Source organism: Fragaria vesca, linkage group LG4 (assembly GCF_000184155.1).
Source record: "Fragaria vesca subsp. vesca linkage group LG4, FraVesHawaii_1.0, whole genome shotgun sequence".
Lineage (NCBI taxonomy): Eukaryota > Viridiplantae > Streptophyta > Magnoliopsida > Rosales > Rosaceae > Fragaria > Fragaria vesca.
Window position 1 is genome coordinate 13,066,171 of NC_020494.1, and position 14,798 is coordinate 13,080,968.

The 14,798-nt window shown below is 37.3% G+C and overlaps 1 protein-coding gene and 1 non-coding gene across 2 annotated transcripts; one reads left to right on the forward strand and one right to left on the reverse strand.

Moving 5' to 3' along the window:
* The first annotated feature begins 1,091 nt into the window (after nucleotides 1–1,091).
* On the forward strand, nucleotides 1,092–6,862 carry LOC101295411 (mitogen-activated protein kinase 16-like). The gene is made up of 10 exons (XM_004296908.1): nucleotides 1,092–1,703; nucleotides 2,581–2,986; nucleotides 3,133–3,260; nucleotides 3,375–3,434; nucleotides 4,186–4,335; nucleotides 4,466–4,621; nucleotides 4,731–4,942; nucleotides 5,597–5,698; nucleotides 5,832–5,989; nucleotides 6,125–6,862. Exons 1-10 carry the CDS (start codon nucleotides 1,680–1,682, stop codon nucleotides 6,412–6,414), a joined length of 1,686 nt encoding a protein of 561 aa, XP_004296956.1. The 5' UTR covers nucleotides 1,092–1,679; the 3' UTR covers nucleotides 6,415–6,862.
* Nucleotides 6,863–12,715: 5,853 nt separating this feature from the next.
* Nucleotides 12,716–14,505, reverse strand: LOC101313305. The gene is made up of 3 exons (XR_184576.1): nucleotides 14,475–14,505; nucleotides 13,497–13,650; nucleotides 12,716–13,277 (listed from the first exon to the last, which is right to left on the reverse strand). It is a non-coding gene; the product is annotated as an uncharacterized LOC101313305 (transcript).
* Between the last annotated feature and the right edge of the window lie 293 nt (nucleotides 14,506–14,798).

Sequence of the window (14,798 nt, forward strand, 5' to 3'; positions counted from 1 at the left end):
GTGTAGTAGCAGGAAGATTTGACGACCAGAAAATGTAGTAGCCGGAAGATTGGACGACCACACAATGTAGTAGCATAAAGATTGGACGACCATGTAGTAGCATGTTTTGCTACTACATTAGCTGAGCCACTGAAACCCTGCTACTGCATTTACTGAAGTTGCTACTACACTAGATGAACCACTAAAACCCTGCTACTACATCTGTTGAAATTGTAGCTTTCCAGTAAAACATGCTACTATATTAGCTGAGCCATTGAAACCCTGCTACTGCATTTACTGAAGCTGCTACTACACTAGATAAACCACTAAAACCTGTTACTACATCTGTTGGAAATGTAGCTTTTCAGCAAAACATGCTACTACATTAGCTGAGCCACTGAAAACCTACAACTACTTCTATTGAGATGTTAACCTTTGCTGTTGCTATTTTCTACTGGAATGTTAACCCTTGCTACTACTTCTACTGGAATTAATTGCTACTATTACTGGGATGGTAACCCCTGTTACTACTTCTACTGGGATGTTAACCCCTGCTACTACTTCTACTAGAATGTTAACCTCTGCTACTACTTTTACTGGAATTAACTGCTACTACACTAAGTTATTGAAAACCTGCTACTATACCATTTACTGAAAAATCTTAAAATGAGAGACTTTTTTCTTCTAAAAACATATTTAATTAGTGTAGGGTTAGTTTAGTAAATTAAAACATGACACATGACATGCAGAAAAAAGATTGTCCTTAATTGTTAAAAATTGTCCTTATTTGTTTTACAACAATACAAGTGGATTTATTTATGTTTTAAATTTTTTTGGAAGATGTATATGTGATTTGCTAAAAAAAAAAGTAAAAAAAATAAATGAATGAAAAGCTTAAAGTTATTAACAAATGGGGCCTTTCATACAATTATTTTAGATAAATTTTCTACTTAATTATCAAATCCCAGTTTGTCATACTATTTTGCAGATAATTGTAAAATAGATTATTTCATTTTGTATTTGAAGAATATAATACAGAAGTACCCCATCTCTTTCCCTTCGCTGCTTTCTCTGTTTTACTTCTCTCTGTTTTTCTCTGTCTCTCTCCTTCGCTCCAAAGTCCCAAACTTGAAGTGCAAAGCCGTTCTGGGATTCTCTCTCTGAGATCCAAAAACACTCCTCTGTTCCAATCTCAAATCTTTGAAACCCAATAACAAAAACCCACTTCAACTCCACTTCCAAAACCCATTACTTTCTTCTCTCCAAGATTCTATCTTTTCTCATTTTATATGTTTATATATATTTCCTAGGAAAACGTTTGAGATTACCGCCTTCTTAGATCCCCCAAAGTTTTGTTCTTTTCCTTTCGATTACTTTGAAGAACTTATAGCTTTCTCTCTGTGATCTGTAAACTCTTCGTTTCCAGCTGAATTAGATTCCATTCCAATACAAGGAGTAGCCATTTTGGTCTCCCAAGAACTCAAAGACTCTGTTAGTTGTGTAAAGTTACTTGCTTTGTTTCACAAGTTGCAATTGGAATTCTTGGTTTGGATCATTGCTTGGTGATATTGAGCGTCTGGGTACTTGGGTTTGTGTGAAATTTTGATACTTTGGTGCTTTTTGTGATCTGGGTCTGAGTGTAAACTCAGGGTGTTAGGTGGATTGTTGCTTTGAAAGTTTTTGGATGCTTTGTTACTGAGATGCAGCCTGATCAAAGAAAAAAGGTAATTTCGATTGATTCTGATCTCTTTTGATGCTTAAACATGGCCTATGTTTGCTGCCTTGTTGTTTATTTTGTAGGATGAATTGATTTGTATGTGTAACTTGTATTATGTTCTGATAATTGGAATCCGAATTCTCCTGCTTAGTGTAGACTTTTATGTTCTCAATTCGATTTTGGTTCTCTGATGGTATTGTGTGGTGCATAATCAGTGGTTGTATCATGGTATCGTTTCTATCTGTGGATGGGATTGAACAGTGTGTCTTGTTCATGTCTCAGTTTTATGCCATATGCTTTTGGAGTTTTGGGTATATTGCTGTCTGACAAGGGCCCACTTTAAACATTTTCATGTAAAGCTGTGGCTGTTTGCCTCTTATTGAGTTCATGGACCAAAACTCTCTAGCTGAACTTATAGTCTTATATACATGACAATGCATACATTACCTTGATACTTCATATAGCATTACTATCTATAATAGATAATGTTCAGCATCATATAAGCCTTCTCTTATCCTTCTGTTCTACTTCTACCTTTTCTGCGGTTTACCTCCTTGATCGTTGTAAGTTCTTCTAGTTGCGTTGGTAATCTTCAGTCAGAATTTGGGAAACTGTCCTGAAATATGATTAGTAGCATGGTGGTTTTGAAGATGCTCTTATTTGCCATGGCTTTGTTTTCTATCTTCCTCTGCTTAGTTTAGCAAAGTTCACTAGTTTAGTTATTTAGTGTTCTTAAAGTAATAATAATGAAAATAATAATAAACTACAATTACATGCTCTTTTAGTAATAGTAGCATTGCGGAAGGTACAGAACAGCCGTTGACACAAAATGTTGCATAATGACGTCAGACTTATGGTGTGTGTTCTTTGTTTTGGTCATGCAGTCTGTGGATGTGGACTTCTTCACTGAATATGGTGAGGGGAGTAGGTACAAAATAGAGGAAGTAATTGGTAAAGGAAGCTATGGAGTGGTTTGCTCTGCATTTGATACACATACTGGAGAAAAGGTGGCTATCAAGAAAATAAATGATATTTTTGAACATGTCTCAGATGCCACCCGCATCCTTCGTGAGATTAAACTTCTTAGGCTCCTACGTCATCCGGACATTGTGGAGATCAAGCACATTTTATTGCCTCCATCCAGAAGGGAATTCAAAGACATATATGTTGTTTTTGAACTCATGGAATCTGATTTACATCAGGTTATCAAAGCAAATGATGATTTGACACCAGAACATTATCAGTTCTTTCTTTATCAGCTTCTCCGAGGCATGAAATACATACACACAGGTTGTTATCTTAGACTTCCGTGACTTAGTCTCAACTTTTCAGTGCAATTATTACAATTAGTGTCGGTGCTGAATTTTTACTACCTTATACTTACGGTAGATGACAATAACGTTCTTTCTGATTTTCTTCATTTGTTGGTCTTTTAGCAAATGTCTTTCACCGAGATCTAAAGCCCAAAAACATTTTGGCAAATGCTGACTGCAAACTCAAGATCTGTGACTTTGGTCTTGCCAGAGTAGCTTTCAATGATACTCCCACTGCTATATTTTGGACGGTGAGTTTCCTCTTGAGCAGCTAGTGAGTTTCATCCAGTATAGCAGTGCATTTATCCTAACTAATGGAGGCTATAGTTCCATTCTCATAAATTTTTTTATTCCATTTTGAGCAGGACTATGTTGCCACGAGATGGTACAGGGCTCCTGAGTTGTGTGGATCATTTTTCTCAAAGGTGCAAGAGTCATTATCCCTTTCATTGTCATAATTGTAGTTGATATGCCTGGTTTTGTAGTTTTCCATAATCATTGTATGTTTCCAACTTTTTTCGTGTTATACTGACTTATTACATTGTAATGTTTCGATCATTCTCCCTGTTCTCACCAAAGTATGCTGAAAATAATCTTGTGCTGAAGTTTATATTTGTATGGTTATGAGTGGATTTAGAACTGTTCCCATTTTTTTTTTAACTCACTTTGATACTAGAACTATTGCCATGCTTCTAGCATATAAGGAACTCTGCTCCTACCAATTTATGTTGGCAAGTTTATATGGGTGAAAATGATTTCTCTCTGTTGCTACATTTGTAACTTTACATATATTGGTTGCTATTAAACAGCTTATGCATTTATACAAGAGATAGTAAAATGAGTTGTACCTTTCTACCGTCTGTGATAAGGACTACTCTGCCTTGCATTAATGCATTTTCTTAGGGGATGACCTTACCTACTATGACATGATAAGATGTACCTATACTTCCTCTTATGATATCAGACATTAACCCTTGCAAGTTTATGAAGTAAAATTCTCATACTACCCAGTAATAGTCATCATGTTCTACCCAGTAAAATTCTCAGACATTAACCCTTGCAATGAACGTTGGCTGTTACTCTTTGTCTTTGTTATTTTCTTTTTTATGTTTGTTTATTGTATTTTATTTTATGCCAGGTCGTTCAGTCAATTGACATTTCTTTTTCTATTTTCAGTATACACCTGCTATAGATATATGGAGCATTGGGTGCATCTTTGCAGAGCTTCTAACTGGAAAGCCTCTTTTTCCTGGCAAAAATGTTGTCCATCAGTTGGACCTTATGACTGATCTATTGGGAACACCATCTGCTGAAGCAATTGCCAGGGTTAGTTTTCTGTAATTAGTTCAGAGATTTTATGATTTATCTCAAATATACATGTACGTGTCTGTATTTACCCATTTCTAGTGCATTTTGTCGTGTGAGAAGCTGTTGCCTAATTCGAATTTTTAAATAGGTACGCAATGAGAAGGCTCGCAGATACCTGAGCAGCATGCGAAAGAAGAGGCAGATTCCTCTTTCCCAGAAATTCCCAAATGCAGACCCACTTGCTCTACGTTTATTGGAAAGAATGTTAGCGTTTGAACCAAAGGATAGACCTACTGCTGAAGAGGTAAATGTTTAGGCAAGTTCAATTTGATTTCCAGTATGTACTGTTTTTAGTAGCTGGGCCTATTTCTCTTTCGATTTTTTCTAAGGATATATATTGTTGCTTCTTTTAGGCTCTTGCTGATCCCTATTTTAAGGGTTTGGCAAAAGTGGAGAGAGAACCTTCGGCTCAACCAGTTACCAAGATGGAATTTGAGTTTGAGAGGCGAAGGATAACCAAAGAAGATGTCAGAGAGCTTATTTATCGTGAGACTCTTGAGTATCATCCAAAGATGTTGAAGGAGTACTTAGACGGATCAGAGCCAACAGGATTCATGTATCCAAGGTATAACAAACATCCTCATATATGTCAGTCTTACAAATACCTTTTGCTTATTGATAGAAATCCCTCATAGACATGGTTGTAAATATTGCCTTGCCAACTGTCTTTATTTCTGAAATACAAATCCTTGTCAACCTTGTCAAGCCGGTTGTTGTTTGTGGACATCTTTTTCTCATACTACTGAGTTTTCAAACGTTTAAGTGATTATATCATTTTCGTTTAGATGGTTGAAAGTTTTCAGAATATGATGTCTTTGCTAATCCTCTTCTGAAATGTATAATCAAATAGCTAGATTCCATAACCTTAAGTATGAATTGTTTAGAGGTTAACCAGTCAGTAGTTTATTTTCAAGCTAGGAGCTTTGTGAGGGATGAGGTGCAGGAATGAGGATACTAGTAAGGTTGATATGTACTGGTTACAATAGTTTTTGAGGTACAGTATAGACCTACATTATTTCCTTCAGTTAAATGGCTTAAACATAAATAAATATAGACCTACAATAGGTCTCTTAGATATAACTATATTAGATCTGTAATACGGTATTTGCATTTGGAGTTTAAACTTTCTAACTCTAACATACTTCCCATGTATCCTGATTTTTCCTCTTAAAAAAACAGCTTTATCATAATTGCTAATATACTTACTTTTGCATGATAGTGCTGTTGACCATTTCAAGAAGCAATTTGCTTATCTTGAGGAGCACTATGGAAATGGCACAGTTGGTGCCGCCCCTGAGAGACAACATGCATCACTACCCAGGTATACCTTGTAGCTGATGTTTTTTGAACATCATCTGTGATTTATAATGGTGTTTCTTGTCAAGCTGTTGCAGCCGATTGAATTAACTTCATCTAACCTTGACCCTGGGTTTGACTGTACTTTGCGCATGCAGGGCATGTGTTTCATATACCAATAACTCAGTGCAGCAACCAACAGAAGTCACAGAAGACCTTGCGAAATGCTGCATCAAAGAAATTGAGAAGCCAGTGGACAGGAACTGCGGATTCCCTGCGACAAAGCTTCCAATTCAAGCTCCTCAGACCATGCAAGGTATGGATTTTAGTTTTAGATTGTTTGTGCTTCCTTTGGTCCGAAATACACTGCACTTTCTCTACACTTTTTTCACTTTGGTTTTCTTACATATGATTGTCCGGTTCTGAGTTGTTGTTACCGATTATGATGCAGGAGCTGCAAGGCCTGGTAAAGTTGTCGGCTCAGTATTACGTTTTAACAATTGCGGGGCAGCAGCTGCGGCTGAGACTCTTGAGCAGCGAAGGATGGTTAGGAATCCAGCTGTTCCAACTCAATATACAACTGTCGCAGGCTCTTCATATCCTAGAAGAAATGCATCCTGTAAAAATGAGAGGGAAGACAATGAAGTGGAAGGTTCAAATGGGTTGCTGCCAAAGCCCCCTCAATACATTCCAAGGAAAGTTGCTGCCACACAAGGTGGATCTGGAAGTCAATGGTATTGACTACATGATGGGTTCACATGGTGGAATCCACTGGCCACAACAAATGTTGGTTGGGACGGTCATGTACCACATGCTAACCAGGATTAATTCATTACTAATTGGAACTTCAACGACTAAAGTGATACAGTTGCCGGTTCCAGGTATTGCATATTGTCTCATCGATGGAAGAAATTTAGCTACTAAGTTCTACTTCCACTAATTTGAAGTGAAAGAGTGTGTGATCTGTCTCTCACATTACGTTCTCTGGTCAGAACTAAGAATATAGGGGCATGTGAAAATTTAACTGAAGTGTTCAAGTTATTCATTAGCTTATCAAGTTGTTTCTAGTCTGTCATTCTTTGCGAAAAAAGTTGAGTTCTTCTGTATGTTATCACTTCAGGCATAAAATCAGAGACTGTTATCACCTATGTTATCTTCTTAATGAAATAAAAGGATCTCTGCTTTTGTCAAGTTACCAAATACTAAACATGAGAAAGGCAGCACATTTTCGAACCCTGAACTTCAAATTAATTGGTGGAACAGAGGAGGGATTAGGGACTTGGATTTTTTTTTGGTTTGTAGGTATAATCTAGCTAGTTCCAATGTTTCTCACGACTTTTATTGTTTTAGTTGTGGTGTTTAGTTTGTACGTTTGATCTAAGCGGCTACTTCCAATTTTTGTAACGACTTGTATTATTTTAAATGTGGTGTATGTCCCTCGTTATAGCTAGCAATTTGCCTCCATACTATTTTCTTCAACTGGCGGGGTTCTAATAAGGACTTGTTAAATGAGGATCCTAAGAGGATATTTAAAATCAATGGTAGGATTAATTGTGTCGAGGAAATAATTTCCTGTTCATGTGCGTTGCCAGAGGTTCAGTACAGGTTTCAGTTAGGAGGTACTGCTCATACTTTCCATATGTTTAGTCAAGCAATGGCTGCATTTTACATATGCCTCCGGAGCTATCATTAGACCATTACATACATTTGAATCAGAACAAGAAAATGATCTCTGTCCAACAGAACAGATGACATGGTGCAATTTCTTCATAAATGAGATTATGCGTCTTACACAGCTTGAGGATAACTGTAATGATAGAAGGTGAAACTGTCGAGGCAACAACCATCATAATCGGAATACACAGGAACTGTAAGATCGGTACCATGCAAGGATCTAATCCTCAAGAAAAACTAAAAATATTTAAATGTGTCGCCACCATGCAGAAAGACAGATCAAACTGCTGAAGCTCAAAGTAGGCACCTCAAAAGTTCATTGTCAAGGGAGTGTTCCAAGATGTTCGACCACTAAACATCCGAGCCTCGAGTTCAACATTGAACAGGGTTGCATCAACAGAAAAGAGGAACCTTGAGATATTTGGCAAGCAGTTTTCAAACAAATCCAAACAAAACCGAAAAGTTGAGCTCCATAACTTTCACTATATCCATTTCAATTCTTACATTAGCAGCATATCAGCATATTTTATGATTTTACTAATGCCTATCTAACTCGGAGCTAAACCTCTTTCTTCTACCCTCATAGATTGGTAAGGTAGGCTTTAATACCAGATTTTGGAAACAGAAGCATAACTCCCAGTTACTTACCATACTGCTTAATCCTGTATTCTTAAACTTCATTTGCAGTGACAAGCAATCTCAACCAAGCTCCGTGGAAGAAGAATCAATCGAGGACAGCTCCGAAGAGCTAATGTAAACTCTTGGTTCATATCACAAATGTAATATATTTTTGTTTAAGCTACCTATTTTTGTAACCAAGCTCAGTGGTCAGAAAAGCCATTCTTGGAAAAAGAGTGTACATAGACAAGCCAGGTTAGAATACGACTTTTGCTATCCGTTTTTTGCTACACTAGTAAATAAAACTTGTCTAATAGTGCTTTAGATACCACCCGCGTGTTGATGCGAACTAAAATTTCTTGATGATAAACAATATTCAATCCCCATCTCACGCCTCCCATGCCACCATCTTTTCTAAATCTACCGCCGATTTCCTCGCCTTCCCCTATTTTTCCACAAACACATCCATCTTCCCCAAATCCACCACCAACATCATGGCCTCCATACGGCCATACCTGCAAAATCCACCGCTCACCTCCAATTCTACCACCTATTCCGCAACCTGCACATAATTCACCAGCTCTACCATCCTTTTTTTAATTCCACCACCATACCATGGCCTTCCCCTTGCCAAAACCCACCATGGACACCTCTGACCCATGCCCACAACTAAGTAAAAAATGGAAAATAAAGAAGTAACAAAATTTTTAAGGACACAAACGTCTTTTTGATCAGAACAATTTAACATTTATAAATAAATTTACATTAAGAGGTAACACAGTATTTTTAGTCAGTATAATGGTAGAGTTGTAAATAAATTATATTAAAGAGTAAAAACGACCATTCACCAACTGAGGACAAAAACACAATTCACCAGAACTTAGAGAAAAAACACAATTCAGCAAAGATATGAACAGTGTTTTTCCCCTAATTGTTTTATTTTATATAATGTAAACATACGATACTGTTTAAAAACACCAGCTTTTGGAAAATATAAATACTCGATGTTTAGCTACGAAAAAGAATCCCAAAACTGCAGGCATTTTGCAATCACACACAACAGACCCAGGATTCACAATTACATGGTAGTAAAAATTGTCATAAAACTTACTTAAAAACTGCTTTTGCAAGACTAGAAAGAAACATAACAATACAAGACAAGGGAGCTCTTCTAATGAGAACCTTTAAGTTGAGGACTTTTCGGTTTATGGTTTAATTGACCTATTTTTCGATCACATCTTGACATCTCATCCGTTCAGTTTTTAGGTCTATATGTATAGATCAACCCTATAAATTTTCAGTCAAATCGATGATCGTTAAGGTAACAAACTAGATCAAAGTAATGAACGAACCAAATCTGTCAAACATGAACCATTTAAGTTCATAATTGGTATATCACAGTTATGAATGTCTTAACGATTTTCAATATGGCTGAAAATTTACAGAAATGATCTACTCATAAATACCTATAAACTGAACAGTCAAGATGTGGATATAAGATCGAAAAGTAGGATAAACCGAAAAGTTATCAACTAGTCCTCAACTTAAAGGTCCTCATTAGAAAGGCTTCCGACAAGACAATATGATATTCTTTCAGAATCAGTTATAACCGGGAAATACCAAAAAGTATAGCCATGCAATTTCCATAAGCACAAGCAGGTGTAGATAACCATAACCTATAGAGCTTCTGCCACTCACTGCATCAACAGTCTTAAAAGTCTAACCCAACAAGTACGATAAACTCAAAACCTAGAAATCTGCAACAAATCAACCAAATTTACTTGCATTTTCAAGCGCAAATTAGTACTGTAACTACTGTTTTCATTTCAAGACAACAAAGCTGTGTTTAATACCAAAGCTGCCACCAAGTAATCAGTATGCATCAGACAGAACTCGTTCAAGCAAAGTTATGGAACACTTGACTTTTTAGCTAGTGATCTATATATAGCTTCTTTCATTATTAGGTTCTTCTATATATTAATGCTATCTATTTACATGCTATGAAAAGAAGAATCAGCTTATCTATCTTCCATAATCTTAAACTATAAATGTCAAATTCTAAAACTTGAAGGAGATAAAGAAGATATAAGATATGCATGATGCAAGTTATAAACGTATCTACTTGAAAGTAATAGACAGAAAGATTCAATGAAAGTCTGATTTACAAAACATTGTAATTAAATCTCCATTTTTCCGGTCCATTTAATTCCTAAAATGCAATTACGTAGACATTGCACAAAAGTGAAGCGAAAGGAGTAAGTACGAAAATCTTGAGTACATATGCATTATGCAACAATAGCAACGCAAAAGCATATTAGATCAAGGAACCAAATAAACTAAGCCTTTGAGAAAGATGTAGTATCAGCATAATGGTTGGACAATGATATATGCAGAATACTCAAACTTAAATGGTTTTAAACAACAGCAATATTTGCAAACAGAAATTGTTTAATGGAGAGACATCAACAAATACTGAAAGTATAAATATCCAACATAAAGATCGATTTTGACTGCAGTAATGTAGATTGTGATGTAGAATTCAGTGATATATATGTACATATACACTAGGCATCCATAAATGACTAGGCTCACTATTTGAATAGGCAATCTGGGATCTGGTGGCACAGATAAACCATCAAGCCCTCGTAATGAGTCACCAACTCTACAGCATCCTTGACCACAACAAGGTTTATAGTAGTCCTATATAGCAGTTTGCTCAGACTTCTGAGAGAAATTGCATTTTTCTGTCTTATGCAATAAAGCAGCATTTCTATTGCACATGCTTGCATTCAATAACGATATTCAGATAATTCCTATCAACCAATAACTGTCAATACCTAGATCCCTTAACTAGAAGCATAAGCACAAAAAAGAAACAAAGCTTCGCCAATATGAAGAGAGTGAAACCAGAAAAGGAAATTGAATTACTACTGATAAAACAGGCGTGTTTGTGTGTGTTTTTAATAGCAATTTCATGATTCTATAGGAAAAAAAAATAGGAAGGAATGTAAGAGCTCAACAGATCATACACTTGGGTTAAACATTTAAGATACAGTCCATTAGACCACCAAAAAAAAAGGGACAATGCCCACTAGCCTTAGTTTTAAGAATTTTATTCTTACTAACAAAATCAGATTTTAAAATTCCCAAGAGCCAACTTAAACAGCAGAAAGACAATTATACCCTTAATGAATTAAATAAACTATAATAGACCATTATAAGAGTTTATTATAAAATAAAGTTTATATAACCGGATTCCCACGACCAATGATGTTGACCAGACTCTGATGACTGTTGACTGGGCTCCGGCGACCGTTGACCAGACTCCGACGACCGAAAACCAAACTCTGACGACCATTGACTGGACTCCGACAAAAGCTAGGAGGTCTATTGAGGGCAGTAGGGGTCTATTAGGGGCAGTAGGGGTCTATTAGGGGCAGTAGGGAATCTGTCCGGGGATCTACTGGGGCAGTAGGGGGTCTATTGGGGGCAGTATAGGGGTCTACTGGGGGCAATATATAGGAGGGTCTATTGAGGTCGGTCCGGTGGTCTACTAGGGGCAATAAAGGGGTCTACTGGGGGTAGCTAGTAAGGGGTCTACTGGGGGCAGTAGGAGCAGACGATTTCTCCACCGCCAAACCCCTCACCAACAACAACAAATATACTGCCCCCACCCCCACCCCCAAAGAAAACTAACATAGCAAAAACGCTCATTTCCCCAAAACAACAAAAATAACAAACCCAACCCACCAAATTAAAGAATAAACGAAGATGCATGGAATGATCATTTTTCAATCTTACATTTACCAGATTCACATGATTTGAACCACACTAATTTGATTAATGAGACAAAGATCGACTCATCTTCTCCACCAAAACAAAAACAAAAAAGCAAATTCACAATCGGCTTGTTCACCTCGACTAGGCTAGAGTCATACTTGTTGGCCGAAAGCTCGGGGCTCTAAACAGAGTCATTGGAAGCACATGAGAAAGCCCCCGCCTCCGCCTGAATATCCTCCGCCCGATCAATGGCGGTGCCGTCTCGATAGATACAAACCTTCACCGACCTATCATCTCCGTCGTCATCCCGCCGGTCTCACCTTTACCAGAACCGCCTTTGCCTGTCTCGCCTTTACCAGTGCCGTCGTCACCGGCTTCAAGCTCACGCCGCTCTTTCTCTTAACACACCACAAGTGCTCGGCCTCGTTAAATTCGTCGTCGGAATAGTAGTCCAACCGACGATGACGTGTACGAGAGAGAGAGAGAGAGAGAGAGAGAGAGAGAGAGAGAGAGAGAGAGAGAGAGAGAGTGAGAGAGAGAGAATCGGATGAATTTGAGAGAGAGACAGATCTGAGGGATGTGGGAGACAGGTGAGAGAGAGGGTAGTCTCGTCAACAAAAATAGAGAAAAATGAAGATTTGGGCCAATGGGCTCAAGACAGTTAGAGTGTATAAGGTCAGTGGGAATTTTGAAATCTTGTTTTGTTGATGAGAAAAAATTGTCTAGATTTATAACTAATGGGAATTTTCCCAAAAAAGAAAACATACAATCCACTGCGTAGATTTACTTTGCATAAATACCACTGAGAAATAAATAAACTCCTTGCTAGAAAGAAGGCTGAATGTTAATTGCACACCAGCGTCATCATCAACGAGTTCGTCCTCTGTTCTGAAAAAATCGAAACATAAGAGTTGTATGTTCCTTAAAGAAATAAGGACATTCTTGTCGGAAAAAAAGAAAAAAAAAAATAAGGATATACAAAAGATACTTAGGAATAGGAAATGCTGTGTAAACATGACCCTAATTCATTGATTGGTAACACATAACAATCACAACTCACATACAACCAGATTGATGAGCAGCATATATACAAAACTATAACTAAAATCTAAATTACATTTATTATTCTTGTGGTAAGATGTTTGCTTCTGGTAAATCATTGATCCGTTTGGACGGGCAGGGTTTCCGCTGCCTGTATTGTGTTCTATCAACTCCTCCAGTTGGACTTCGTCCCTTTGGTAGGAGGCTCATGAGACTGCTGCGAACGACATTGATCCTAATGGATCATCCAGATTTCCGGTAAATACATTGCACCTGATTTTCCTGCTGCCCAACCTGCTACCTCTTCAGAATTCCTCAGAAGAAGAATTGGCTACATAATAGGATGTATCCATTCCATGAGATGTGGAAGAGCCCCCCACAAAAGTTGTGGCTTCCTGATCTGTCAGAGCCTCCTGGCTTCCTGATCCTTTTCCTCATCAGGCAATAATTACTCCCTGCACGTTCGTCCCCCTCTGACTTCTTATTTACAACTGAACCAAAAAAAAAAGAGACAAATATAAGACAAAAAGAACAGAAGATATTGGATGCAGAACGATTTGTATTTGGCCGTTATGCAATCTCTCGATCTCTCTCAAGACCTTGGCAACAAAGTATACATCACATAATTGAACAAAGAGCCTAATCAGTAAAATGAATCATGAAAAACCTAGTTCATATATTCAAAAAGATCAGTTCAGAATGAGATATACCTCTGGTAAATCATAGATTCGATGAATTGAGGCTCCCCTTTGCAGGAACCATCATAATCTTCATCATCATTTCCGCATTCGGCTTCTGATATCTCAGAAAGTGTGATGAGAGAAGGGACTGAAGGGTGTGATCTTCTCGGTGTCTTCAGTGGTCCTTTTATAAGGCAATTCTAAGGGTAAATCTGTCTGCAAAAATCTTGAATCCTGTGGGCGGCTGTGGTTTTTGGTCCTTGGATACGTCTCTCGATTCGAGTGGTTTTCATAGATGCATGCACTAGAGTTCTGCCCTAGAAAGCTGGCTTTTTTTCTTCTTTTTTTTTCTCTACTATTATTATGTATAAGATATCTAACTATACACATCACAATTCTATACTGCTGTTGATAAGGTTAGTTTGCTCTTCCACTTCTCACTTAGAATCAAAGTGACATGAGAATAAAACCCTGGGAGGATGAAAGAAAACAAAGCATACAAAATACTTTTTGACTCTTCGAAACTAGAATTATTAGCAAGTGATGTATAAATTGTTTGATCATTACGTTGTTCTATATATTCAATCTACTTTTCAGTTTACATGCTTTGAAAAGACGAATCTGATTTCCCGTTCATATTCTCAAAGAAAATACAATTTAAGATATGCACGAGGCATCCCCCCGGATGGTACTAGACCTCGAAGACTTACAGAGAGTAAGAGACGCAGAAAATATCCATCAACATCACTGAACTGGTATGACATTCTGGTGATATATATTGATACTCTTATCTGTGCATACATAAATGGGGTTCATGCCCAAAACTATTATAGAGTAAAGATGAGATCGAGAGATAGCTAGAAACATAGCTACTCTTGTTAAGTTTTTGCAGAAGTTGCAGTAGAAGGTTGTAGGATCTACAAAGTGAGGATGTACCGAGGATCAACATCATTCCCAAAATATATAGATTCCTTCAACTTCAGCACTCTACCAACAGAAACCACAGACCTGTAACGAATACCAGTCTCAGTTGATCCATATTAAGTATACCATATACCCACAAAATGCATATATACACTGTTGTCCATAGTGAAATTGATATTAATGCTAATAGAAAATTTCATATAAGTCATCTTCTCAACATTTTCTTTCATGCAAGTCCACCTTAATATTTTTACCCATACAAGTCCACTTTCAAACCTAAATCTGTCTTTTTGCTTTTATGATGTACCTAAAATACCCTCCTGTCTTTCACCCTCCCTTTCCAAATCAGTTTCTCTCTATTTCAAAAAAAAAAATCTCTCTCCAAACCAAATCTGATTCATCATCGTC